Source organism: Marmota marmota, unplaced genomic scaffold (assembly GCF_001458135.2).
Source record: "Marmota marmota marmota unplaced genomic scaffold, marMar, whole genome shotgun sequence".
NCBI classification, from domain to species: Eukaryota; Metazoa; Chordata; class Mammalia; order Rodentia; family Sciuridae; genus Marmota; species Marmota marmota.
Window position 1 is genome coordinate 67,552,053 of NW_026000174.1, and position 25,369 is coordinate 67,577,421.

At 54.5% G+C, this 25,369-nt stretch overlaps 1 protein-coding gene and 1 long non-coding RNA gene across 5 annotated transcripts in view; one reads left to right on the forward strand and one right to left on the reverse strand.

Moving 5' to 3' along the window:
- Nucleotides 1-21,215, forward strand: Frmd8 (FERM domain containing 8). Of its 4 annotated transcripts, XM_015478259.2 has the most exons (11): nt 1-161; nt 475-559; nt 2,248-2,415; nt 6,383-6,484; nt 6,780-6,838; nt 6,948-7,114; nt 10,128-10,355; nt 12,085-12,208; nt 13,046-13,189; nt 17,236-17,440; nt 19,464-21,215. In XM_015478259.2, the coding sequence occupies exons 2-11, from the start codon at nt 475-477 to the stop codon at nt 19,580-19,582; spliced, it is 1,401 nt and encodes a 466-aa protein (XP_015333745.1). In that variant the 5' UTR covers nt 1-161; the 3' UTR covers nt 19,583-21,215. The 4 variants fall into 4 exon arrangements, with proteins under 4 accessions (XP_015333745.1, XP_048645088.1, XP_048645089.1 ...); XM_048789131.1 differs by lacking the exon at nt 2,248-2,415; XM_048789132.1 differs by lacking the exons at nt 17,236-17,440; nt 19,464-21,215 and adding an exon at nt 16,926-17,212.
- LOC125612158 overlaps nt 14,906-25,369 on the reverse strand; it is a 19,029-nt gene continuing 8,565 nt past the window's right edge. Inside the window, exons 2-3 of the long non-coding RNA XR_007342501.1 lie at nt 23,258-23,260; nt 14,906-14,916 (exon numbers count right to left, since the gene is read on the reverse strand). This is a non-coding gene — a long non-coding RNA (uncharacterized LOC125612158). The remainder of the gene's footprint in view (nt 14,917-23,257; nt 23,261-25,369) is intronic.

Below are 25,369 nucleotides of genomic sequence, written 5' to 3' on the forward strand. Positions count from 1 at the left end.
CCTCCTACCGCAGCTTCCGAGGCGCAGCCCCAGGGGCGGGAACGCCTGCAGCAGCCCGGATACCGAGCGGTGGTAGGCTTAGGGGGCCCTGGAGCCGGAGCTGGGAGCCAGAGTCAGGGCTGAATCCTGGCCTGAGGCTGCGGGCTCTGCGGCCCTGCGAGGTGAGAGCGCGGCCACTCCCTGGCTGGCCCCCGCCCCGGTTTGGGGCTCGCGGTGCTCTGCCTGGACATTCTGGCTAGCGAATTTCGACCCTCCGCCCCTGTCACTGCCTTGACTCCTTTCACCAGTCCCGATCTCCAGTCAGCCGAAGGGCACGCTCCACCTCCAGCCTGCACAGTTGGTTTCTGCCAGGCAGGTTGTTCAGCCTTGTAGACCCAGGCTAAGACCCCTTCTCTTACTCGTGAAGAGCTAAAGGAGACCCTCATTCCCCACCTCTGGACCCCCAGTAACTGCTGCTTCTCTTTCCCTTTGCAGATGGACGGGCCAGAAGGCAATGCTGGTCAGCCTGGCCCAGCTGAGAGGTCCCACCGGAGCAGCGTGTCTTCAGTGGGAGCCCGAGGTGGGTCCTTGCTCTGCTCCTCTCTCTGCACCCTCCAGGAGATGTGGCTCTGCCTTGTCTTTTTTACTAATCTTATGTTTTAAGATATCAGGTGTTTATGAGATGTGGCAAACTTAAACAAGCCAGAGGCAGAGCACCTGGGCTTTGTGACTAGCTTAGTGATCCAGTTGGTACTGTCCTTGAATTCCTGCTCTCCTCATTTATAGAACAGTCAAGTCTCACCTGGTTGTGAAATTCGAGTGGGAACATATGAATGAAAAGTGACACCTTCACTTTCTTTGTTCCTTTTCTTTCTCACAAACAGCCTTTCAAAGGCAGGGGTCATTATCTTCCTTTTATAGGGAGAAAACTAGACCCTAGAGAGGTTAAATCACAGGCTTTTGGAAACCTTCAGGTGATCATGATCTTGAGCTTCTCTTCATTGCCTCTGTTTTCCCTCCCTGTGAGTTGGAGCTGAACTTTTTCCCTCCCTGTAAGTTGGAGGTGCCAGGAGATGATTTTTTGATCTCTCAAAGTAGCTGTAGAGACAGAAGAGACTGGGGATCCAAAAAGTACCTTCACAGTTGACTCTAAAGTATGCCCTTCCCTTTCACTGGCTTTCTTCATTTGATTCACAGCCAGTCTTTGAGGGAGGGATATTATCTCTGCTTTTGCAGATGGGTCAGCCAACACTCAAACTGACTAGCCAAAGTCAGCCAGTTAGCCCTAGAGAGCTGACAAGCACTGGAACCCTGGGGTGTGGGCCTCCAAGCTCAGTGTTCCTTTGCTGCCTGTGGTTCCAGGGATGGGAATTTGAATCTTGCTACCCTGCCAAGGGTCTCTCTTTGGCTTTATGCTCCCGATGGAAATCCCATAGCTTGTAACAAGGGAATGCTCAGCTCTTTGGGTTGTCCTTTCCTAGACTGCTTTTTTTTTTTTTTCCTCCCCTTTTGCAGCACTGAGGGCTGAACCCAGAGGCACTCTACCACCGAGCCACATCCTCAGCCCTTTTTAGTTTTTGAGACAGGGTCTCACTAAGTGGGTAAGGCTAGCCTTAAACTTGAGATCCTCTTGCCTTAATCTCCTGAGTCCCTGGGATTACAGGTGTGCACCACCACCACACCTGGCTCCCTAGCCTGCTTAAGGCTTTCTCCTGAAAGGCCACAGTACTGACCTCTGAGGCTTGAAGAGTCCTGAGGAAGCAGAGACATAGAACTTTCTTTGTCTTGGGGTGGCCTTAGGAATCCTCATTCCCTTCCTAGGCAAGACTCATTCTCTCTTTAGTCCAGGCTAAGGGAAACAGTGGGTCACCATCCCTCCTCACTCCCAGCCTCATAGGCTAACTGCTGTGACCTCAGGATGGGTTCAGCTTATGTGCATAGTTCCTCACCTGTGGAATGTTCTTCAGGGCAGAAATGCAGCAGTGCTTGGGGTTGCCAGAGAGCTGGAGGCAGGGGTTTATCATGGCCAGCTCTAAGTTAAGGTGAGGTAAGGCTGGTATCAAGGCCACAGTGCTGGGTTTCTGGGTGGTTTGAGGGTCTCATGGAAGTCCTGATAGGCAGCACTCCTAACAGGGTCTTTTGGAAAGATTGTTGAGGCTCTGTTTCAGGAGTGTAGCCTGGGTCACCCTCAAGGGGTGTAGGATTGTGAAGGGTGCCTGGTCAGCCAGGCTGTGGGCCTTAGCTGACCCTGCCTGGCTTCTATCACAGCTGCTGATGTACTGGTGTACCTGGCCGATGACACAGTGGTGCCCCTGGCTGTGGAGAACCTGCCCTCACTCAGTGCCCACGAGCTGCACCGGGCAATCCGCGAAGTCCTGCAGCTCCCAGACATTGCCCTAGATGCCTTTGCACTCTGGCTTGTCTCCCCTCTGCTGGGTAAGGCTTGATGGTGAGCAGCCCTGGGCAGGAGGGTTGGAAGGGCACTGACTAGTGCTGCTTCGGGAACCTCTGGCTACTTACTACACATCAGGAGTGTGTCCTGGAGCTAGCTACCCCTTTGAGGATCCAGAGCCCTCGGGAGACTCCTGACTCCTTTATCCCCACTTTTATTTGGCTGGTGGCAGAGGAAAGGCCTGAACCAGGACTCTGGGGGTGGGAGGGAAGGGCTTCCTGTTCACTGAGCATACCTTTTGTGCCACAGCTAGGCCTCACTCTGAGAGCACAATTTCACATCCTGTGGCCTAGACCTGTTCTGCAGTGAGGAATTTGAGGTCTCCCAAAACAGAAGGGAGGTGCTGGTCCCTGGACTGTGTTCTGTTCCTTGGGGTTAGGGAAGAAAGTGAGGTGTAACCCAGGAAGCAGCTGCAGTGATGGTGTGGCCTTTGTCGAGGGTGGAAAGGACAGGAAGAGGAAGTACATGATTTCTCTGGACAGGGGTCTCAGCCCTGCCTGGTTTCTGACCCAGTGGCTATACACATCCTGCCCTTTCATATTGGGACCCCAGGGTGGGGTGGAAGTGGGGGCATTGGCCCTCCAGACCTTTACCCAGGAGTCCCTGGGTGAATAGGGTCTCTGGACCTGCTGCCTTGGACAGGAAGAAGGCCACAGGACAGAATGCCCCATGTCATCATCTGGGAAAGTAAATTGGTGCCAGGACCAGGCATGTTTCCTGAGCTTGAACATTCCCTTTGTTGTAGAGGAACAGGGTAGGGAGGTGACTAGTCCCACTAAGAGGGTGAGCAGGATAGCCTGAGTCCAGCCCCAGGCTACCGCCTCTCCTGAGGCCACTGGGGTTTGTGCCTGTCCCCCAGAGGGAGCATCCCAGTGAGTTTAAGTAGAAGAAAGGGAGCTCCCAGCACTCCCACCCCCACCCCCACCCCCCCGCCCCCGCCCGCTTCCTGCGCAGCTGCTGCTCTAGGGCTGCCGCCTACCCTCTTCCTGCTGACCCGTATCTGGCCATTCCACACCCAGCCCAGCTACCCCCCTTCACCCTCAGAGCTTCTGGTCAGGACGGGGCCCCTTGGCTGTATCTTTGGAAAGCTGGGGGTGGTGAGCCTGAGTGGGTATCCCGTGCCTGCCTTGGGAGGCTCCCAGTGCTGCTGCCAGGCAGATTGCTCCCCTCTCCACTTCCTTCACCCCCTCCCTCATCACATTCCTTTCCCCAGTGGCAAGAACTGAATGGGCTGTCTGTGTGGCCTGGCCCATCCAGGGGGAGGATGGCTGAGGCCACTGCGGAGTCAACACCCACCTTGTTCCCAGGCTGGTTTTGGAGGGTGAATGCTACACTTCAGCTTTGCCTCAGGCCCCAGAACCTCTGAGCTCCCCCACAGCACACTGGTGAAACAGTAGCAGAGACCCCAGGGCTAGAGTTCCTGCAAGACAGGGATGGGGTACCGTCTGCAGGAGCCCCCTTGCACATTTTGGTAGAATTTGGCCTCCTAGATGCCACTGTTGTTGCATGGGGGCAGGGCTCCAGGGACTGTCAGTCTTATTTAGGTGACAACCTCCAGGCTTGAAGCCCATCTGGAAGTCTGAAACCATGGGGTTAGCATAGTCCTTTTCTGATAACGGGATCCTCTGAGTTTCCAGGACCTGTAGTGAAGACAGGAGGATGTCCCTGTCCCCAGGTCTCCCCTTCCCCACGTCTCCCCTTCCCCACAGTGTGTCCAGTGGACCCCAGCTAGTGGGTTACTTTGTTTATTGCATAAGAGGGCACAAAGCACTCTGACCCTGGGGAGTGTTCTGCATGCTGGGGGTACAGCAGAGAACCAGACTGATGGAGTCCCTACCCGCAATGAACTCGAAGTTGGTACTTTCAAGTTGAAAGTGTAGAGAAGAGAAGTTTGAAGAACAGAACTCTACTCCTGACTAACTCCTTTTGGCCTTGGCAGTCCCCATCCCTCTAAAAATGATCTTGATGCCCTCGCAGCCCTGACATCCTGTGAGTCTCCAGATAGAGCAGGAGGAGGGACTGATCAGGCAGGAAGGTGGCAAGAGAGCACTTCCAGGAGGGGAGAAAAACGCAACTGTTGAGGCAAATGGCATATTCTCCTGCTTGGGGAGTGTGTGGGGCGTGACTTATGGGTGGAACTAAGGATCTAAGCGGGAAATGAGGACTGTGGAGCCTCTGGGAATCTGGATCCGAAATGATGGGGTAAGAAAGGACTGGAGAAGCTGGATGGAGGGTTAGATGGAAGAACCTGGAGACGGAGGCCAATTTGGAGCTGTGCTCCTGTTTGAGATCAGGATCAGGGTTGGAGCTGGGTGTGGTGGTATGACCTGTAATCCCAGCTACTGGGGAGTCTGAGGCAAGAGGATTGCCAGTTTGAGGCCAGCCTGGGCAACTTAGCAAGACTCCGTCTCAAAATTTTAAGAAAGTTGGGCTAGGGTTGTGGGTCAGTGGTAGAGCGCTTGCCTAGCATGCGCTAGGCAATGTGTGAGGCATGTGTGAGCCACTGGGTTCGATCCTCAGCACTGCATAAAGACAAATAAATTGTGTCCATCTACAACTAAGAAATATTTTTTAAAAATTTTAGGAAAGTAAAAACCTGGGGATGTAGCTCAGTGGTAGAGTTTAAACCCTTGGGTTTAATCCCTAGTACCTGAAAAAAAAAAAAAAGGAGAGATCTGGGTCCAGGTGGAAGTTCCAAAAGGTCCAAAGAATGGAAATGAGGACTCTTGGCACTAGGCTGGCAGGACAAGGAACTCAGCCATCTGCGGGGAGGGGGGGGGGGAGAAGAAGGCCATGTGGGGCAGACGNGGGGGGGGGGGGGGGGGAGAAGAAGGCCATGTGGGGCAGACGATAGAGGGCAGGTAAGTGACAGGTGTTTTGCTACTCCCCCTCCTGCATCCTCAGCAGACACTTCGGTTCACCTCTGAGTGAGCTTGGAACCCCTCACACCTCTCAAAGGGCAGCACCCCAGGTGGCACTCTGGCCTGTGAGCTGAAGATGCTTGTTCCCTGGTCCGAGGGGCTAAATCTTGGGCTGATAGCACAGAGGTTGAGGCGCTGTGAGTGAGTGTTCAGTCATTGTGCCAGTCCATGTTGGGGCCCTGTGTGCACAGGATCTACTCCTATCCACGTGTCACTCAGTCTAAAGCAGGCTGAGGCAGTGAGAGCTTGTCAGGTGGTGGAAAGTGCTGGAAAGGCAGGCAGATGAGGGCACAGATAGAAGGTTTTGAGGAGATGCTGCCTTAGTTAGGAGTCCGGGGCAGATGACCTTGAGCTAAGATCTGAGTTGTCCAGTCATGTACAGATCTGGGAGACAGGAATCCAAGGCGAGAAGAGCAGCAAGTACAGATTGTCCCCACGACAATCAGGCTAGGAGTGTTCAGTGATTTAAGGCCTGTGTAGCAGGAACAGAGTGGAGGGGGCGTGGGAGGTAGCCAGGTGAGAGCCAGGCGGGAGCTGGGCGGCACCATCTTGTGTGCCGTGGAGGTGAAGGTGGAGCCTGGCAGTGGGGAGGCCCAGGCCCTGCCAAGGGCAGGGGAAGGCAGCTTCTCCAAACTTTGGGCCCTCATCTCCAGCCTCAGAGTCTGCTTCCTGGTAGTTCTGGGTCTCTCTGCATGCCCCCCGCCCCAGCCCCTTCCATCCACCTCAGCGTGCCTGGGGCTGGAGTGAGCAGGGGTCGGCTGTCTCTGAAGCCCAGTACTCTTTGTGACTCTGGACAAGTCGCTTAACCTCTCTGAGCCCTGTTTTCTCTGAGGATGAAATGGACAATAGAGTTATTAGGGTAAATGCATTAGAACCACTTGAATTGGTTCTGGACACTCTGTACCTACTCAGTTACTGATAGATGTGACTGTCCTTGTTGTTGCCATGAGTGGGCAGTTATGACGGGGGCGGGTGGGCACCATCAGCCTGCTCCTGAGGCTGCATGGATACCTCTCCTCTCATCCTGCAGAGGTGCAGCTGAAGCCCAAGCACCAGCCCTACAAGGTGGGCCGCCAGTGGCCCGAGCTGCTACTGCGCTTCACTGACGCCCCAGACGACGATGTGGCCATGGGTCAGTGCTGCTTTGGGCAGGTGGAGTTGCCCTAGCTGAGGGCAGGCCCTGCATCTCCCCCAGGTTTGGGCAGCCACTCCTGACGGGAGATCAGGTGCCTAGGGGAGGCTGCATAAGGGCAGCTGGGATGCTTATCGGGCAAGGCGGTGAACTGTGTAGCCCTCTCTCGGCCCTTGGCACGAGGGTTTCGTAGTCAAGGTGGGTGAGATTGGGAGCTGGGCCTGAGCCAGTCACAGGGAAGGGCAGTGCTGGGCGGAGCAGGGTGGCTGGCCAGTGACACTGCTTCCCTCCCCAGATGAGCCTTCCCTGCAATTCCGAAGGAACGTGTTCTTCCCAAAGCGGCGGGAGCTCCAGGTGAGGCGTGAGCCCTGGAGAGTACCCAGTCCAGGCCGTGCCAGCTCCCCTTCTCCCTTCATGCCTTGCCCCAGCTGGCTGAGCAGTCCTCTGCCACACTGGCCCACAGATCCACGATGCGGAGGTTCTGCGGCTGCTGTATGAGGAGGCCAAGGGCAACGTGCTGACCGCTCGATATCCGTGTGATGTGGAGGACTGCGAGGTGCTTGGTGCCCTGGTGTGCCGTGTGCAGCTCGGGCCCTACCAGCCTGGCCAGCCTGCTGCCTGCACCCTGAGGTGAGGGCAGGTGACCCAAGGCAGGGGCACCTGGTAGGGGAAGTTGCCCCCACTTATGAGTGGTCATCGGTCCTGCAAGGTGGGGCACAGTCCTGGAGTTTGGAGGCCTCAGTCCTATCACACATGCTCACTGTGTGGCCTTGGGTGAGTTGCTCCACCTCTCTGAACCCCCTTTCCCTCATCTGGGCAGAGGAAACCTGGGTGAAGTGCTGTCTAAGAAGACTCCATAGCCCAAGAGGCCCTAGGAAAGTGTGAGGGCGGAGGCTGGCCTCTGGCTGAAGTCAGGAGGGAACTGGCCTTGTTCATTGAAGTCACAGCCAGGGACTAACCAATACTGATTCTCCAGTGGCCAGTAACAGTCCAGCTTAATTCCAAACCCAAGGAATGGAACCCCATTCCCCAGACACTCATCCAGCCAGCTGTGTGCTTCCCAACCTTCTCAGGGCTGCCTCTGCCATGTGATATGCAGGCCTTGGGGTGGGGGTGGGGGCAAGGACTGAGTCTGCCCTGGCAGCACACCAGGCCACGCTCTCCCCTCCACGGAGGATGCCGCTGAGGTTTAGAGATACTACCCTGTCACAGTGGATGAGGCAGGAGAGAGGTGTGCAGGACAGGGACCCTGTGCTGGGGCTGATGACTGGGGCCTGGCAAGGACTACCCCAGTCTCAGAGTTGACCTGGAGGGCTGTCAGCTGAGCTGGTCCAAGGCTGGTGGCTGTGGGGCCCAGGCCCTGGTAGTAGGCACATCTGTTCCTCTTGTAAGTGACAACAAACCCAGCTCAAACTGTTGGCACACCTGAGCCCTTGCTCAGGTCACATTCAAGTATGGTCAAGGAGCCTCGGCCGAGCTCAGTGCCAGGGCTCAGCTGGGACCCTGCCCCGTTCTCACTCTCCTTGCCTAGCCTTCGTCCTCCTGCCCCTGCCAGCTCAGGCACACTCATGCCGTGGGCCCAGTGGTAACTTGCTCTTCCCTTGTGTGACCAGAGCCCTTGGACTCATTCCGGTGACTAGTGAGTTGGTCCCAGGTCCACCCAAAGGAAGCATCATGACGTGAGCAGCCCAGGTCCTTCCATAGGTCCCACCACAAACCCAACAAACCCCGTGAGCTGAGAGCAAGAAAGGCTTTCTCATGGCAAGTGGGAGCTGTTCCTGAATGAAGGGGTATAAGGGGACAGGTGACAAAATGTCCATAGCAGCCCTCTGGGGTCCCCTCCTCATGCCTGCTGGGCCTGGGCCTCCTGAGCCAACATAGGTTCCTTCCCTCTGCCCTTCTGCTGGAGCATCTGCCCCTGCCCTCATGGCCTGGGGTATTTGGGGCTCCAGAATCCTCAACAAGACCCCTCTGCTCTGGTGAAGATGGCAGCACAGTGAGATCTTTTAGCACTGACCTCAGCCTGGGCCCATGCCAGCGCCCCAGCCTTCTGTGTTCGTTGGGATTTGTGTCTGTGTTTCGTATATAGGGAAGATGGAGCCCTGGAGCCTCGTAGACCAAGAGTTCTGACCTTAGTTTATTTTATTTATTTATTTTTTTGAAAGATAGAGAGAATTTTTTTTTAATATTTATTTTTTTAGTTTTCGGCGGACACAACATCTTTGTATGTGGTGCTGAGGATCGAACCCGGGCCACACGCATGCCAGGCGAGCGCGCTACCGCTTGAGCCATATCCCCAGCCCCTGAGCTTAGTTTATTGGAACAGCCAATCCATGGCCCCCAGAATCCTTGGGTGGCCTAAGATGCGGAAGTAATTGCATTTATGTCGAGATCCTTTCCTGCTTTGTGTGCGTGTGTGATGGGGCGCCCTATTATTCATGAACCTGATTCTAGGCTGGTGTTTTGGCATCTTTATCTGGCAGAAGAAAGCATCAGCCTCTTGCACAAGTTTTTGGTTAGAAAAGCTCCCAGTTCAGAAATGCCAGTCGTCCTTCCTTGTGACACAGACATTGCTCTGAAACCTTCCTGCTGATCTGGTTCCCGATGGGGCCTGCTCTGGCTCTTTTCTTGGGTCCCAGCCTTCCTTTGTCCCTTCCTGCACACTTCGGTGCCTCCCAACTTCCTGTACTCACCTGACCCTGCGTGTCAGCGAGCCCCTCGCAGGACCCACTGGGACACCCTCCACAGAGCCTAGCACACCACGGTGTTCTCACTAGTGTATCTCCTCTCCTGGGGTGAGAATGGGCCTGGTGGACCCTGAATCTGTCCCTTCTGCCAGCTTGGTGGTGTTTCCTTGGGTCTCCTGGGTGGGGAGCTGGTGCTGAGGGGGAGGCAGGCAGGGCCTGCCGTGTGGAGGCTCTTCGCAGCATGGATGGTGCCACAGACTGGGACAGGACTCAAGGGACAGGCATGTGTCCAGGGGCTTCTGCTCGTGGCTACATGGGCTGGCTCCTAGAGCAGTAGGAAAGAGCAGGATCAGAGTGGATGAGACCTGGGCTGCCCTCAGGGGGCTCCCACTCCAATCCTGGGCCTGGGCCTGGAGTCTTACGTGTTTAGGGTGGCAGTAACTATCACTGGTGCCTGTGGTGGCAGTACCGTCCTCATTCTGCAGATGAAGCAGCACAAAGCAGAGAAGATACCTCTTGCCAGTTGGCAGCTGGTCAAGGCAGAGGCAGGTCCAACTCCAGAACCTGCCCTGTGGAGGGGCAGATCTGCCCCCCGCCATGGCTGGTATGCCTACCTGGGCCTCTTACCCAGTGGCTGGCTTGGAGGTCACTTCCTCTGGTCACTGTTTTTCTTACAGGGGAGAGCGCCCCCACCTGTACTTGACAGGAGCCCCTCCTGGCCAGGATGGGTTGGCCATTGAGCCAGGCTCATCAGGCCCTAGCTGAAATGGAACAGTGGGGTTCCTTCTAGGGGTCCATGTCCAGGGCAGGGGAGAGCCCTGGTGAGCACATATGCCCTGTGGGTCCCCAACCAGGCACCAACCAAGCCCTTCCTTTCCCCCTGGGTGTGGCACCCACACCCTGAAGTCCTTGGCACCTCTGGTAGGGCCACCAGCACCCACTTCCTTCCTCCACAGAGAGAAGCTGGACTCCTTCCTCCCTGCCCATCTCTGCAAACGGGGCCACGGCTTCTTTGCTGCCTTCCGGGGCCGCAGTGCCAAGTCTGGGACGGGCGAGCAGGGCTTGCTGAACGCCTACCGCCAGGTCAAGGAAACAGTCGGCAGCAGCGACAGCAGGCAGGAAGCCACCCTGGGCTCCCACTACCGTGCCTACCTCCTCAAGTGCCACGAGCTGCCCTTCTACGGGTGAGCAGCCTCGGCCCTGGCGCCCCTGCTCACAGCCCGGCAGGCTTGTCCAGGCAGCTGCCCGTGAGCCCCTGGAGCCCCAGCTGCTCCGTCCTTCCTGTGAAGCGCGGTCTTGGCATGAGCGCTAGGCCTAAGCTGGGTACCTGTGCTCCCCGCTCCTGTCCCAGGCCAGGACACCTGGATGGCTCTCCTCCCACCTGCCATGGTCACTTAGTCACTGGCCTGGCCGAGCACCCGCACTCAGCTCTCTGGCTCACCCGGTCAACGTATCACAAATAGCTGCCGCGCACCTACTGCACGCTGGGCACTCTGCACTGAAGGGACCTCACGAGCCAGAGGCCCTGTGGTCCCTGCCTAGTGAAGCTCATGTGCGAGGCGGGGGAGAGAGGGGGTCACCTGCAGGCAGGCATGGCAGCCAGGCGAGTAGAGGAGGGTGTGGCAATGAACCACAGGCTTGGCACAGGCCCAGTGGTAATGACAGAGACCTGAGACAGACATAGTCAGGTCGGGATGATCCCTAGAGACCAAGCGCCGCATGCTACACTGCTGCAGCTTCGAGTCCTGTGCGCGTGCACTGTTGGGCTCGCCCTCGTTGTTGAGGCTGATGATGGACATCAGCCTAGCTGAGGTGGGACAGGTGGAAGAGGGAGGAGGGCTTGGCAACCAGTGCCACTGGCTTCCACAGTTGTTTTTTTTTTTTTCCTCTCACTGTGTGTTGGGGATGGAACCCAGGGCCTTGTGCATGCTAGCTAGGCAAGCACTCTACTAGCTCTACTACTAAGCTACACTTTACTTTTTAGGTACTGGGGATTGAACCCCGAGGCTCTTTATGACTGAATCACATCCCTAGCACTTTTTATTTTGTATTTTGAGACAGGGTCTCACTAAGTTGCTTAGGGTTTTGCTAAGTTACTGAGGCTGGCCTCAAACCTGTCCTCCTGCCTCAGCCTCCTGAGTTGCTGGGACTACAGACGTGTACCACTATGCCCAGCTCCCTTCTCAGCCTTTTTCTTTCTTTCTTTGTCTGGTTTTTTGTTTTGTCTTATTTTGGGTGGTGCTTGGGATCGAACCCAGGGCCTCACAAATGTTAGGCTATTTCTCTAACACCCCTTCTCAAGTCTTTTTTTTTTTTAATATTTATTTTTTAGTTGGATACAATATCCTTTTTTATTATTTATTATTTATATGTGGTGCTGAGCATCAAACCCAGGCCTCCCATATGCTAGGCCAGCGCGCTCTCGCGCTCTGCGGCTGAGCCACAAACCCTCCCCCCCCCACCCCCGCCAACCTTCTCAGTCTTAAGCCTAGAAAGTTGTTACCGGGCCAGCCTTCACTTCTCTTTTGTCCCAGCAGGTCCTTGCTGCTCAAGCATCTTTGTCCTGGACAGTGGGCAACAGGGCTCTGTGGCTACTTCTAGTGACCTTAGCCTTGACCCCCAGGCCAAGTCCCAGGCTCCAGGCATTCCTGAGCGCAGCTTGCTTTGTCCCCCTTCCTGGGTTCGTGCTCTCTCCTGTCTCTTCTGCCCTGTGCCACCCAGTCCCTTATGTCCTGCACTGCTGGCTTATATGCCACCACCCCCATGAAACCTCCCCTCACCCTGCTCAGTTCTTCCTCCTCCAGAGCAGGCTTCTGTTTAACCCAAACAGATTAAGCCATCTTAGAGCACAGAGCGGTCCTCCCCAGTGTGCCAAGTGCTGGAAGGAGCGACTGACCCTCGTCTCCTCCCCAGCTGTGCCTTCTTCCATGGCGAGATTGACAAGCCAGCCCAGGGCTTTTTACACCGGGGCGGACGCAAGTCAGTAACTGTGGCCATCAGTCTGGAAGGCGTGCATGTCATCGATAGCAGGGAGAAGGTACGGCCTCCAGTCCCCTGGGGTGGGACCTTAGGCCACCTCTGTGGGTCAGAAGGGAGTGAGGGTCTTGCCCAGGCATTCCTAGTTCCCCTGGGCCTATTACAGTGAGTGGACTGTGCCTCCCGCTTGTCCCTGGGGGCCTGCTTCCTCAGGTCTGCTCTGGGTCAGCTTTTCTGCCTCAGGTACTGGGCTGCACGTGGCCAGAGCGGGGAGGAAGCTGCAGCAGGGATCTTCCCTTTGAGCTTAGGAAGTCGGGGTGCCTGGCTGCTCTGCTTGGCCAGTGGTGGAGTCCAGCTGCTGGCGTTCCAGAAAGACCCTACAGCTGGGAGCCCAGGGGGGGACCCAAGGCCCGCTGTTCCCTGGTCGTGGCTGGCTTGCCTGTGTCTGCCAGTGTAGGCGTCTGTGCCAGCAGCTCTCCCTGTGCAATGACAGCTTCCCTGCACTTGGGCACAAGTACCCTCCCAAACTGGCTGAAGAGTTTTGACTGACATCCCTTTGTCCCAGGCAAGGACTCCAGCCCTTCCTGGCCGGCTGGTCTCATGGCAGAGACCTCCCTGTCCCACTGCCTCCTCCCCAAGGTGACTCAGCAGTCAGGGCCCTTGCCCCACGGGTGGGAGCCTGAGGAATAAGGTTCTCGGCCTCCCTGGACCCCAGCCCCCAGGAGCATGACGGATGCCGGATGCCGGCTCCCCTCCTTAGAGAAACACATGGAGGAGTTTAGACAGCCCAGAGAGACAAACACCCCAGCAAGAGTCCCCTCCAGGCTGGGGCTGAGTGGGACAGGGTGGGGTGGCCACTGCCAGGTGAGCAAGCCTCGCTCTTCCCCCCCCCCCCAAGCACGTCCTGCTGGGCCTCAGCTTCCAGGAGCTGTCCTGGGACCACACCTCCCCCGAGGAGGAGGAGCCTGTGTTGTGGCTGGAGTTCGATGGGGACAGTGAGGGTGTGCCTGTCAACAAGCTGCTCAGGATCTACTCCAAGCAGGTAAGTGGAGAGCATGTAGTGGTGTCACCCCACAGGGTGGGCTCTGCTGGGCCGGGGCTGGCAGGGGAGGACTGCCCTGCAGCTCTCACAGCCCGAGGTGGTGGCAGTGGCAGCTGCCCTTGGAGCAGCTGTTCCTTGAGGCTTTTGCAGTTCTGCATGAGCAGCTGCACTATCTTCTCCTGTGCTCAAGGCCCCATGAGGTCAGCGCTGTGGCTACTCCAGGTATCAGATGAGGAGCACAGACATTAAGGTTCAGCCTTCAGTGAGCTTCTGTATGTGGCCTGTCCATGTACCCGGCGAACCTTTGGCCCCAACCTCCATTCCCCTGCGCCTCCTCCCACCCTGGTTGTCGGATACCTTGAAGGGTTGTTCTTGCTCCTCCTCTCCTCTCTTGGCACGTAGACGAGTTCAGGGACTCCCATCTTTATTTTTTTTTTTATTTTTTATTTTTTTTAATTTTTATTTTTTAATTTTTTGGGACACAACATCTTTGTTTGTATGTGGTGCTGAGGATCGAACCCGGGCCGCTCGCATACCAGGCGAGCACGCTACCGCTTGAGCCACATCCCCAGCCCCAGGGACTCCCATCTTTAAAAGCACATGTCCTCTCCCGCAGGTGGCATCGTAGGTCTTACCAAGAGGTGGGAAACAACCAGTGTCCCATCGGGGTGGATGGGTCAACCAGTTGTGCTCCACCCTTCAGTGTAACGGATGCAGCCTTCCGAGGCTGGTTCTCTGCACTGAGCAGCATGATTCTGAGGCTCATCCATACACTTGGTTCTCTTTGGGGGAGGAGGTGGTGCTGGGATGGAACCCAGTGCCTCCAGCCATGCTAGGCAAGCAAGCGCCCTAACACTGCCCAGCCCCTGTTCATTTCCCTTATTCTCAAGTGGGTTTCCATTGCCCAACGTACAGCAGTTCACCCTCTCACCCACTGGGGAGGTTTGGTTCTCAGTTTTTTGGTTTTATTAGTAAAGCTGCTCCAAACATTTATGTATAGGTTTTTATGTGGGCATAGGTCTCCTTTTGTATAAAAACCTGGGAGTGAGATTTCTGGGTTGTTTGATAAACACGATTAACTTTAGGACCTCCCAGAGTGGGTTCAGTGCCACATGCCTGTAATCTCTGCAGTTTGGGAGGCTGAGGCAAGAGGATTACAAGTTCAAAGCCAGTATTAGCAATTTAACAAGGCCCTAAGTTACCTAGTGAGACCCTATCTGAAAATAAAAAAAGAGCTGGGGATGTGGCTCAGTGGTTAGGCACCCCCATGTTCCCAGGTACAAGAAAACAAGTTAATGGATTTCAGATTTTCACAAAATCATGCTCAACCTACAGTTAAGTCTTGAAAATTTAGAACTTTGATTTGTTTGTTTTTGCTTTTTCAAAGTTGTTTGGGGACCAGCCATGGTGGTGTACACCTGTGATCACCAACTTGGAACGCGGAGGCAGGAGGGTCACAACTTGGCAAGACCCTGTCTCAAAAAAATAAAAAATAAATTAAAAGGAGTAAGGATGTAGTTCAGCAGTCAAGCACTCCTGTGTTTAATCCCCAGTATGAAAACAAATTTATTTTGGCTATTTTAGTTCCTTTGCAAGTTCAATATGAATTTTATTTTATTTTATTTATTTTATTTTTTTAGTTGTTGATTGACCTTTATTTATTTACTTATATGTGGTGCTGAGGATCAAACCCAGTGCCTCGCATGTGCTAGGTGAGTGCTCTACCGCTGAGCCACAACCCCAGCCTATTTATTTATTTTTAAATTGGGGGTTGTGATATAGCTCAGTTGGTAGAGTGCTTGCCTCACATGTACAAGGTGCTTGGTTCAATCCCCAGCACCACACACACACACACACAAATTTGTTGTAAATAGACAGAATGTCTTTATTTTGTTTTATTTTTATGTTATGTGGTGTTGAAGATTGTACCCAGGGCCTCACACATGCTAGGCAAGCGCTCTACCACTGAGCCATGGCCCCAGCCCTCCATATGAATTTTAGAATCAGCATGCTGATTTCTACCCTTCTCCTGTCTGTCCCCCCCACCCCACCCCCAAGAATACACTACCCGAGATTTGTTTTTGTTTTTTGGTACTGGGAATTGATCCCAAGAATCTACCAATGAGCTACATCTCTAGTTCTTTTAATTCTTATTTTTAAACAGGATCTTAATAGGTTGCCTTGAACTTGGGATCCTCCTGCCCCAGCCTCTCAAGTAGCTGGGCACCACCTGGATTTTGATTAAGATTTCATTGACAACTTTGGAGATAACTGACTGGCTTCAGTCCACTCATTTCTACTTTGGGGTGGGTGGGGGGTTCTGAGGATGGAACCCTGGGCCTCATGTGTGCTAGGCAAGTGCTGTACCACTGAGCCACACCCCCAGCCCCCACTTATTTCTGTATCTCCCCCATTTAATTGTCTTTGGTTTCTTTCATTAGCATTTTGTTAGCTTTATGCCCTTTTCTTTCCATTTTTTGCCCTCTGCTCTGTGTCTGGTAGTACTCTTGCCATTTTGATTTCCAGTCATTCACTGTGGCACATGGACGGCAGCCGTGTATTCTGCAGCCTTGTTCAGCTCACTCACCTAGTCTGGTGGTATTCCTGCAGGCCATTATATTGTTTGTGAATGGGGACAATTAGAGTTGTCACCTTCTGATTTGTCTGCCTGTCGCTTGTCCTGCCTGGTGTTCACAGACTGAGCGGACATCCCAGCCTGCCCTGGTCTGTGGGAAGACCTGGTTTTGCCCAATGTGAGAGCGGCCTTAGCTGTAGGCTCCTCCCAGCCCCTTCATGGGGCCGAGGAGCCTGCGTGCTGGTCATCCCCAGGGCCTGGAGAGTGCAGTTCTGTGAAGGGGTGTTGTAAATGGGGGTTGCATTGTGACCCCCCAAGCATTAAGCTCTGCCTCAGCTCTTGTTCCAAGGAGCTTAGGGTGCTCCTCATTGTGTTTGCAGTTCATGTAGGACTGTCCCCCCCAGCTGCCACCTGTGCACAAGCCCACTGCCCGCTCTTGGACAGTGAGAGAAGAAGGACCCTGTGGACATGCCCAGAGGGCAGTGCGGAAACTAGGCCTCAGCTGCTGCTCTTCCTCTGGGGCCAGGGAACTGCCCACTCTCCCACTCCTCCCGAGGGCACGCTGTGCTGTTGCTGAGGCCTCAGGCCACACTGGGGATAGTTGGGCTGGACCAGTACAGGGACTACCAGCAGGTACCCAGCCCATCTCCACAATCAGTTCTTGGTCCTGGGGGCCTCTCCTCGGAAGCACAAGAGCTTGACTCCCCCTGCCATTTCCCAGTCCCTGCAGCAACACCTGGCTCACAGTAGATGCTCAAAGGGGTGCCACCCTTGGACAGCCTTCTGTCTGTGACACCCTGAGAAACCGAGGTCTCTGTATTGTGTCCAGCTATGGCCACAGACATCTGGCTACCTCACCTTTTATGTCAGTGTGCATTCTGTTTTTAAATCTATTAGAAGATGTCACTTTTGAAGAATGTGCTCAGAGGGAGCCACCCCCACCAGTGACAACACCCCACTTCCCCAGGCCTGCAGGTGCTCCCAGCCAGCACACAGTGGCTTTCTGTAGCTGAGCGCCCCCTCCCTTCCTCACCCTCTCTGGAGGTGCTGAGTTTCTGGAAGCCCAGCCGGGCTTCTCCTCCTGCTCCAGCCCACACAGGCAGCCTTCCCAGGCTGTGCCTTCTAACTGGAATGTTCTTTCTTTTCCACATCACCTCCCAGACCAGGGGACCCTGCCTCAGCCTCCTGAGTCACTGGGATTACAGGTGTGTGTCACCATGCCCAGTGCACCCGGCCTCACCTCTGGAGTCTTCATGTGGGACACCTCTCCTGCCCCCTGGTCCCCAGAACACCCACTGAAGCCCTCCTTCCTGCCTTGGGAATGGTGTGGTTCCTAAGTCCTCCCACCTCCTCGCCACTGCCCCCACCCTCCAAGAGGGCAGGGCCTTGGGTCTGTATATTTGATGTCACTTAGCCATGGCCATGGCAAGGCTGGGCCACAAGCCTCACGCTGGCCCTGCTCCTCTCCCAGGCCGAGCTGATGAGTGGCCTCATTGAGTACTGCATCGAGCTGAACCTGGCCTCAGAGCCCGCTGCTCCCCAGGAGAGCACATCCGGCCCCCGCTCGGCCGCGGGGCCCTCACCACCTCCCACTCAGCGCCCCAAGCTGCGGAGGCAGGGCAGCGTGGTGTGCAGCCGGATCCAGCATCTCTCCACCATTGACTACGTGGAGGACGGTGAGCCACCCATCACATCCACGCACGCACACTCATGCATGCCCCAGGGACTCCATGGGTGGAAAGCTCTGGAGCCATGGGTTAGCCTGCGTGCACTGCCACACCTAGGTTCTTTGTACATCTTGGTAGCATTTAAATTTCTTTCTTTCTTTTTTTTTTTTTGTTACTGGGATTGAACTTGGGCACTCGACCACTGAGCCACATCCCCAGCCCTATTTTGTATTTTTCTTTTAGAGACAGGGTCTCACTGAGTTGCTTAGCATACCACCATTGCTAAGGCTGGCTTTGAACTCGGGATCCTCCTGACTCAGCCTCCCTAGCCACTGGGATTACAGGTGGGCACCACCATGACTAGTCCCAGCCCTTGTTTTATTTTATCTATTTATTTATTTATTTTTAGAGAGAGAGGGAATCTTTTTTGTAGATGGACACAACACAATGCCTTTATTTTTATGTGGTGCTGAGGATCGAACCCGGGTCTTGCGTGTGCTAGGGACTTTTCTTATTTTTTGAGAAAAGTTCTAAGTTGCTTAGGGCCGTGCTAAGTTGCTGAGGTGGCTTTGAACTCGGATCATCCTGCCTCAGCCTCCTGAGTTGCTGGGATTTCAGGTGTGCATCACCATGCCCAGTGCATTTAAATTTTTTAATGTGAAGCCAGGCATAGTGGTGTACACCTTAATCCCAGCATTTTAGGAGGCAGGAGGCCAGCTTCAGCAACTTAGGGAGACCCTGTCCCAAAATAAAATTAAAAGGGCTGGGGACATAGCTCAGTGATAGAGTGCCCCTAGGTTTAATCCTTAGCACCAGAAAAAATTTTTTTTTTTTTTTTTTAACCAAGAAGCATGTTATTTTGGTCTTATTTCCAGCCGGTTATTATAGACAACTTACCTATAACTGATTTCTTCCTTGGGTTCTGAACTGTTTCCTAAGAGTAAATTCCTGGGAGTGGACTTACTGGGTCCGAGGGTGTGCAGGGTAAGGCTTTGGATACCTGCCACCTTCCAGAGAGGCTGTGCCCATCCGTGCCCTCCCATCAGAGACAGCAGCCCTCTCCACCTTCACCCTTCACCTCCAAGGCCATGTCTGCCTTGGAGAGAACTCTTGGTGTCTGAGTACCAGTGAAATCGGAGCATTTTCATGCACCTGTACACATGTATANCATGCACCTGTACATCATGTATATTTCCTTCATGAATGACTGTTCAATTTCTTTTGCCCTTACTTTTTGCTTTCTTGTTTGCAGGGTTTTTTTTTTTTTTTTTTAACCTCTTGAGATCAGTGGACCCTGGGCTCTGACTCCAGCCCTGCAAAAACAAAACAATGAACATCTTACACGAATAGGGGATGTGTAACAACTAGATTTTGATGTTATTGTTAACAAAAGCTCACACTTCATTCTGATTTCCTTGGTTTTTGCCTAATGGCCTTCTGTCCCAGGGTCCTAGCCAAGAGACATCACAATTAGTTGTCTCCTTAGGCTTCTCTTGGCTGTGACAGTTTCTCAGACTTTCCTTATTTGGTGACCCCGACTGTGTCATACCAGTTGAGGCTTTGGTAGAAAGCCCGTGCTGGGGTTGGTCTGTCGCCTGGGCTCGTGAGTTCTGGGAGAGGAAGACCACAGAGGCCAGTGCCGTCTGTATCGCTGTCAGAGGTGCCCACGGTCTGCGTGCGGCTAGCCGTCGACCTTGATCACCTAGCTTGACGTCAGTAACTTGAGAGAATTCTTTGTTTCCTGGGATTGTCTTTAGTCACTTGTGTCTGTGGCAGGAATTTGGCTTCTTTGGTCAGTTGAAAAGGTTTATGGCAGGTTCCTCAGACAGCTCTGCTGGCCCATGATAAAGCACAGGGCCACTGCCTGGGATTTGGAGCCACGTGTCCCCCCTCATCCTGTTACCTGTGGTAGAGCTGGAGGGTGGATGGGTCTAAAGTGGGCGCTCAGTCCAGACAGGCCCCAAGAAAGCCGTCCACTGGAGACAGACACGGCTTCCTGGGGCCTCAGCACGTGCCTCTGGCTTCCCCACAGGCAGGGGCATCAAGCGGGTGAAGCCGAAGCGCACCACGTCCTTCTTCAGCCGGCAGCTCTCCACGAGCCAGGGCAGCTACACCGTGGTGCAGCCCACCGACAGCCCAGAGCAGGGCTGAGGGCAGCCGTCCTCCCAGGCCAGGGCCAGGCCAAGTCGTCTCCAGAGCTGAGCGTGTGGCGGAAGCCACCTTGGCCATTCAGGGCCTGCTGTGTCAGACCGTGGAGAGGTGGTTTCTGTGCCTGGGATCGTACTGGACTGCAGCGCTGGCCAGCGGCCTCCCGCAGGTCCCTATAACAACCTGCCCTCCCTTGCCTGCACTCTGGGCTCAGCTGCTGTCTCAGGACCACCTGATGGGGCCCCAGCTGCCCCCTCGTACCCCAGACACACCTTCATGCCCATCTCAAGGTGGACAGTGTCCTCTGCTCTGAAAGTACTGCTGGCAGCTTTGAGGGCCGAGGATCAGGGCTGGACCTGCAGGTTCAGTGTGCCTTTGATTTTCCCCTGGACTTGGGTGACCATGTCTGGCATTCCTTCTGCGGCATTCCACCCACACCACAGGGTGGGCTGGCACTCCGAGGAAGTGGGAGGGCCTCCTGGGACTGGACCATGCCGAAGAAGGTGAGGTCCCCCTGGCACCCCTGCCTGGCTGAATGGGACTGGCAGGGTGCCCCCTGCACTCAGGTGACCCTGTGGGCACACAGGATACTAAGCAGAAGGAAAGTACCTTTTTGTTAGTCTTTAATGTCACTGCTGGGAAGTGGCTGGCTTGTCCAGCAAGCCCACCAGACCCACACTCCACACTGGGAAAATCTCCTGAAAGCCCTCTGTCACTCTCCTAGGCCCAGGCCGTTCCCCCACCCCAGAGCCAGGCGTCTGCGGCAGGTGGGGTCCCCCTCCCCTGCTTTGGTGAAGCCTGTGAACATTGACAGCACCAGGAGGCGCCCTCTGCTCCTCAGAGCTAAGAGTGCCTTCAGCAATGCTGAGACCTGCTAGCTGGTCTCTTCCCCTCCAAGGACATTGACAAGGGGACTTGGATACAGGTGCTGCCTGCTGTCCCAGTTTTGTCCTCCTGGCAACAGTGGCTTTGTGATGGGAATTATCTGGGAGGAGCCAGGCTCTAGAGGGAGGGCTTTCCGGGCCCTTGGGCTTGTCTGTGGTCTGTGGCTCTCAGTGCCAGGAGAGCAGGCCTGGGTGGCACAGGGCTTGCTCTGCAGTCCCTTCCCAGGGGAGAGCAGGGAAGTGCACACCTCTCGTGCTACAAAAATGAGATCCGCTCACCTCCCTTGGTAGCTTGTGAGGCCCCAGATGTTTCAAGGCGGTTCTGCCTCCCACAGCAGGGACATTATTGTCTTAGTGAATAAGTGGAGAGAGGAGGCCTGGGAGGCTTCTTCAGCCTCTTGGGGTGTCCCTGCTGCGGGACAGCATGAGCTGCTGTGTCCTGCTGCCCCTCCTGGAGTCATGTGACCTCCTGGAGCTGCCAGCTGTCCCTCAGCTCCAGCCCTCTGGTTACTTGGGGCCCACTGACTGTCACTGCACTGTATTCTTATCTGATGGCCGAGGGGCATGGCCGGTGTGCATCCGGGTGCAAACACTGCATGTTTCCCTTCAGCCTTTCTCACTTCCTAAGCATCCATTGTGCCTTAACCTTCTCTGCCTGCCCTTTGGGACAAAGCAGTATTCTACTAAATGTCCTCCGAATGTCCTCATTCTTTTGTATCATGTGACTTATTAATAAACCCATTTCTAGCAAACTTTGGAGTGGTTTATGAAATACTGAGGGTGTGTTATTGCAGCCTGGGACTTGATTGCCCGCTGCCTGTTTGGTTTTTACTAAGTACGTGTCAAGCCCTCAGGGCTGCCCCACCAGCCCTGGTGGTCCACTGGCGCCCCCAGGGAAGGGTGATTCAGGTGGGCTCTGCAGAGTCCCATACCCTCCCTTGGGCTCCTTGTGTCCTGGGCCTAGCCAGAGGCCATTTGTTCCCCTGAGATCCTGTTAGCAGCACCCAGTTTGGAGGGCAGGGACAGTGTCACACCCACCCTGGAGCACAGTGGGCCTTGCAGGAGGCTGCCACAGCAGTGACACAGGCTCCTCCAACAGGGAGGGGCCCTAGAGATGGGGGGCACGGCACGTGCTCCCACAGCAGTGTGGTTCTGGGACTGGGGCTGTCTCCTGGACATTCCTGACAGTGAATGGTGCCTTGTGCACTGTGTGGCCTCTGCCTGATCCAGACACAGGATGCCATGACCACAGGTACAGCATGAGGCTCTGAGTTGGGTCTGTTTCTTGATATTTCAGTTGGAAATAATAACAGTGCCCACCTCGAAGGGTTGTCGGGCACTTTAGTGCTGGCATGGGTGGGCGGGCAGCAGGGGTCAACTCTTTTTCACATTTCAGTTCTGTGGGAGGCTGGGAAGGAGAAGAGGGCCATAGGAGCAGCCCAGGCCATTGGTAACATGGTGTATGACCCCAGACCTGCTGTGTCCCACCCCTAGTGTCACTTCTGTGAACAATCACTACAGTCTTAATGGCTTACACCAGAACATCCAGGATCTCGCAGTTCTGCAGGTGAGAAATTCAGCATGGTCACGAGGGACTGGACTGACTCCCGAGGCTCCAAAAAACAGTCTTGGCCAGCTCCTGAGGCCACTGTATTTCTTGGGTGCTGGCCCCTTTCTCATTAGCCGTCAAGGCTAATGACAGCTGAGTCCTCACGTCACACATGTTAAACATCCACCCTCTCATGTCTTCCTCCATCTGTTCTGGTCCCTCTTCAGCCTGTAAGGACCCTGTGATGACATTGGATCAATTTAAATAATCCAAGATAATCCTCCTGTTGAAGTCAGCTGATACCTGCTGTAGTGGCACATACCTATAATCCTAGGTACTCTGGAGGCTGAGAGGCAGGAGGACCACAGGTTGGAGGCCAGCCTCAGTAACTTAGACTCTATCTCAAAAAGGACTGGAGATATAGTTCAGTAATAAAGCACCCCTGGATTCCTGGGTTTGATCCCCAGTGCTGGGTGGAAAAAAAAAAGGTATGTGTCAGGCCCCACAAGTCCTGGCTTGGCCTCTGCCTAGTAAATACACTGAATCCATTTGTTTCTAGAACAGACTTGCCTTCTCCTGCCTGGGGACCAGGTGTCCTCTTCTTCCCTCCCTGCCTTGGCTTCCTAGCGCACCCCAGCCCACAGCCCCTTGACCCTCCCCAAAACCTGAACCTGTCAGGTAGACCCCTGTCCGCCCTCCATGCTTGCAGGGCCAAGACCCTGTTCATTGTCTCACAGCCTCACTGCTGTGTGGCCTTGGGTGAGTCACATCACCTTCCTGGGACTCCTTTTCCTCATCTCTAAGATGGGAGCAGTCGTCCTAGCTGCTTCCCCATTGCCGTGTGTGCAGGGCGACGGGAAGTGCTCAGGAGGAATGATGGTTCCCTCCCCATAATGCCATTCCATTCCCGGCTTCCCTAGTTTCCTAGGGCTGCCCTCATAAAGTGCCACTCACTGGATGGCTCAACAGGACAGAAATTAAGTCACAGTTCCAGAGGTCAGAATCCCATAAGCAAGATGCTAGTTAGAGGTGACCTGTGTGGGTTGGTGCTAGAGCACTTGCCTAGCACGTGTGAGGCTGTGGATCCCATCCCCAGCACCCCCACCCCAAAAAGGTGTGGACAGGGGCCTCTTCAGTTCCTGGTCCCCTTCCTGGGCTTGTGTAGTCTCTGCTTTTGAGGTCATAAGGCATTTGGGGGGTTGCGGGGAGGGGGTTGAACTCAAGAGCATTCTACCACCAAGCTACATCCTCAGCCCTTGTTAGTTTTTATTTTGAGATAGTCTCACTTAGTCGCCCAGGCTGGCCTGGGGCTTGCAATCCTCCTGCCTCAGCCTCCTGTCCTGAGTTACAGGAGTGTGCCCCCAAGCCCAAGCCCTACTGGCTGCGTTTCCCCTGTGTTCCCACTTGCATCTATACACACATGCAGCACGTGACAGAGGAGCAGGCCCCACCCAACACAAGACAACCAGGAACGGTAATGGACAAGGAGAGGGTTGGGGATGAAAGAAGGCTTCCTGGAGGAGCCCTCCAGGCTCAGCAAGGTGGAGGTAAAGGCAAAAACCGAGAGGGCTTTAGGAAAGCCTGGGCTGTGACCTTGGAGCCTGACACTGACCGCCTGACTCAGGGGAGGAGCAGACCCCGGGACAGACTCACTGCTTGTCCTTCTCCTTGGCAGGGAAGCTTCTGAGCCAACGGGCACTTCCCTGCTCCAGTACAGCCCGTATCTCAGAGAAGGCTGCCAGTTTACCCAATGTATTTATTTATTTATTTTAAAAATATTTATTCTTCAGTTTTAGGTGGACACAATATCTTTATTTTACATTTATGTGGTGCTGAGAGGATCAAACCCAGTGCCTGTGCACTTTACCACTGAGCCCCAGCCCCCAGTTTACCCCAGAATGGTCGTGCAGGGTGTGCAGGGTGGGCCCGGGTCCCAAAACCTAGTCTCTCTCTCTCTTTTTTTTTTTTTTTTTTTTTAAAGAGAGAGTGAGAGAGGGGGGAGGGAGGGAGAGAGAGAGAGAGAGAGAGAGAGAGAGAGAATTTTAATATTTATTTTTTAGTTTTCGGCAGACACAACATCTTTGTTTTTGTATGTGGTGCTGAGGATCGAACCCGGGCCGCACGCGTGCCAGGCGAGCGCACTACCGCTTGAGCCACAACCCCAGCCCCAAGTAGCAAGTCTTAAGTTGTTTGGTTTTTTTGTTTTGTTTTGTTTTGTTTGTTTTTTTAACCAGGGATTGAATCCCAGAGTGCTTAACCACTGAGCCACATCCCTTTTTATTTTTTGAGACAAGTTCTCCCTAAGTTGCTTAGGGCCTCGCTAAATTGTTGAAACTGGCTTTGAACTTGCCTCCTCCTGCCTCAGCTTCCTAAGCAACTAGGCTTATAGGCCTGCGCAGAGAACCTGTTCCTCTTTAACTCAAGGGGCTGACATTGTGGGGTCAAGCACACCCCTGGTCTTGTGCTGCTTGTGCTGCTCTGACTGCAACCAGCAGGGGGCAGCTGAGCCCGCCCTTTCTTTCTGCTTGGCTGCAGAGGGCACAAGCCTGGCACCGCCCTGCTCAGTCAGGCTGCCTGGAACCATAGTCCTACCTGGTACAGAATCTGAAAGCGCTGCCCACGAATCCCCCAACCACAGAAGGTCCCTGACTTCTGACCTCCCAGAACCGTCCATGATGGGGGCAAGGGTCCTGGCCCTCCAAGAACACCAGATAAGAGGCTTCCTTGGGTGTCCACCAGGAGGGGACATGAGTTTTCCAAAGATCAGGAGCCATGTTCTATAACTAAATTCCACTTTGGAATTCTTTTGTATGTTTTCCGTGAAATGGCAACTTAGTCAAAATATTTAAAGTCAGGGCCATTTGGGGAAACCGGGGAGGTGGGGTGGGCACACCCTGGCGCCAGTCATCTCCCCCCTTTTCCACCCAGTGCCCACAGGAGCTGCCACCCCAGGGGCCTCCCCAACAGGCCCTGTCCTCCCTCACAGCTGTCCTCTCAGCACCTTCCGTCCCCCACACGTACTAAGCTATCTTAAACTTCCACCTGTTTATTTCTCTCTCTTTGGTGGCCTTGAGAATGCTAGGCTAGCGTTCTACCACTGAGCTACACTTCCAGCCTGCATTTTAAACGATTTCACATAAATATAACTTACAACAGGGACATAATAGTCCTGGCTCTTTTCTAGACTTCTATGTCCCCTGCCATGCAACCTTAATTATTTAGTGGGGTTAGCAGTAACTGCTGATACTCTGAGCCAGTGAGCACAGGCCTCCCACACAATGTCAAGGTCAGCAGCCACACAGTGTTCCCACTTTACCCCCAGAACTCTGTCCCCAAGGAAAGACTTGATCACAGGCT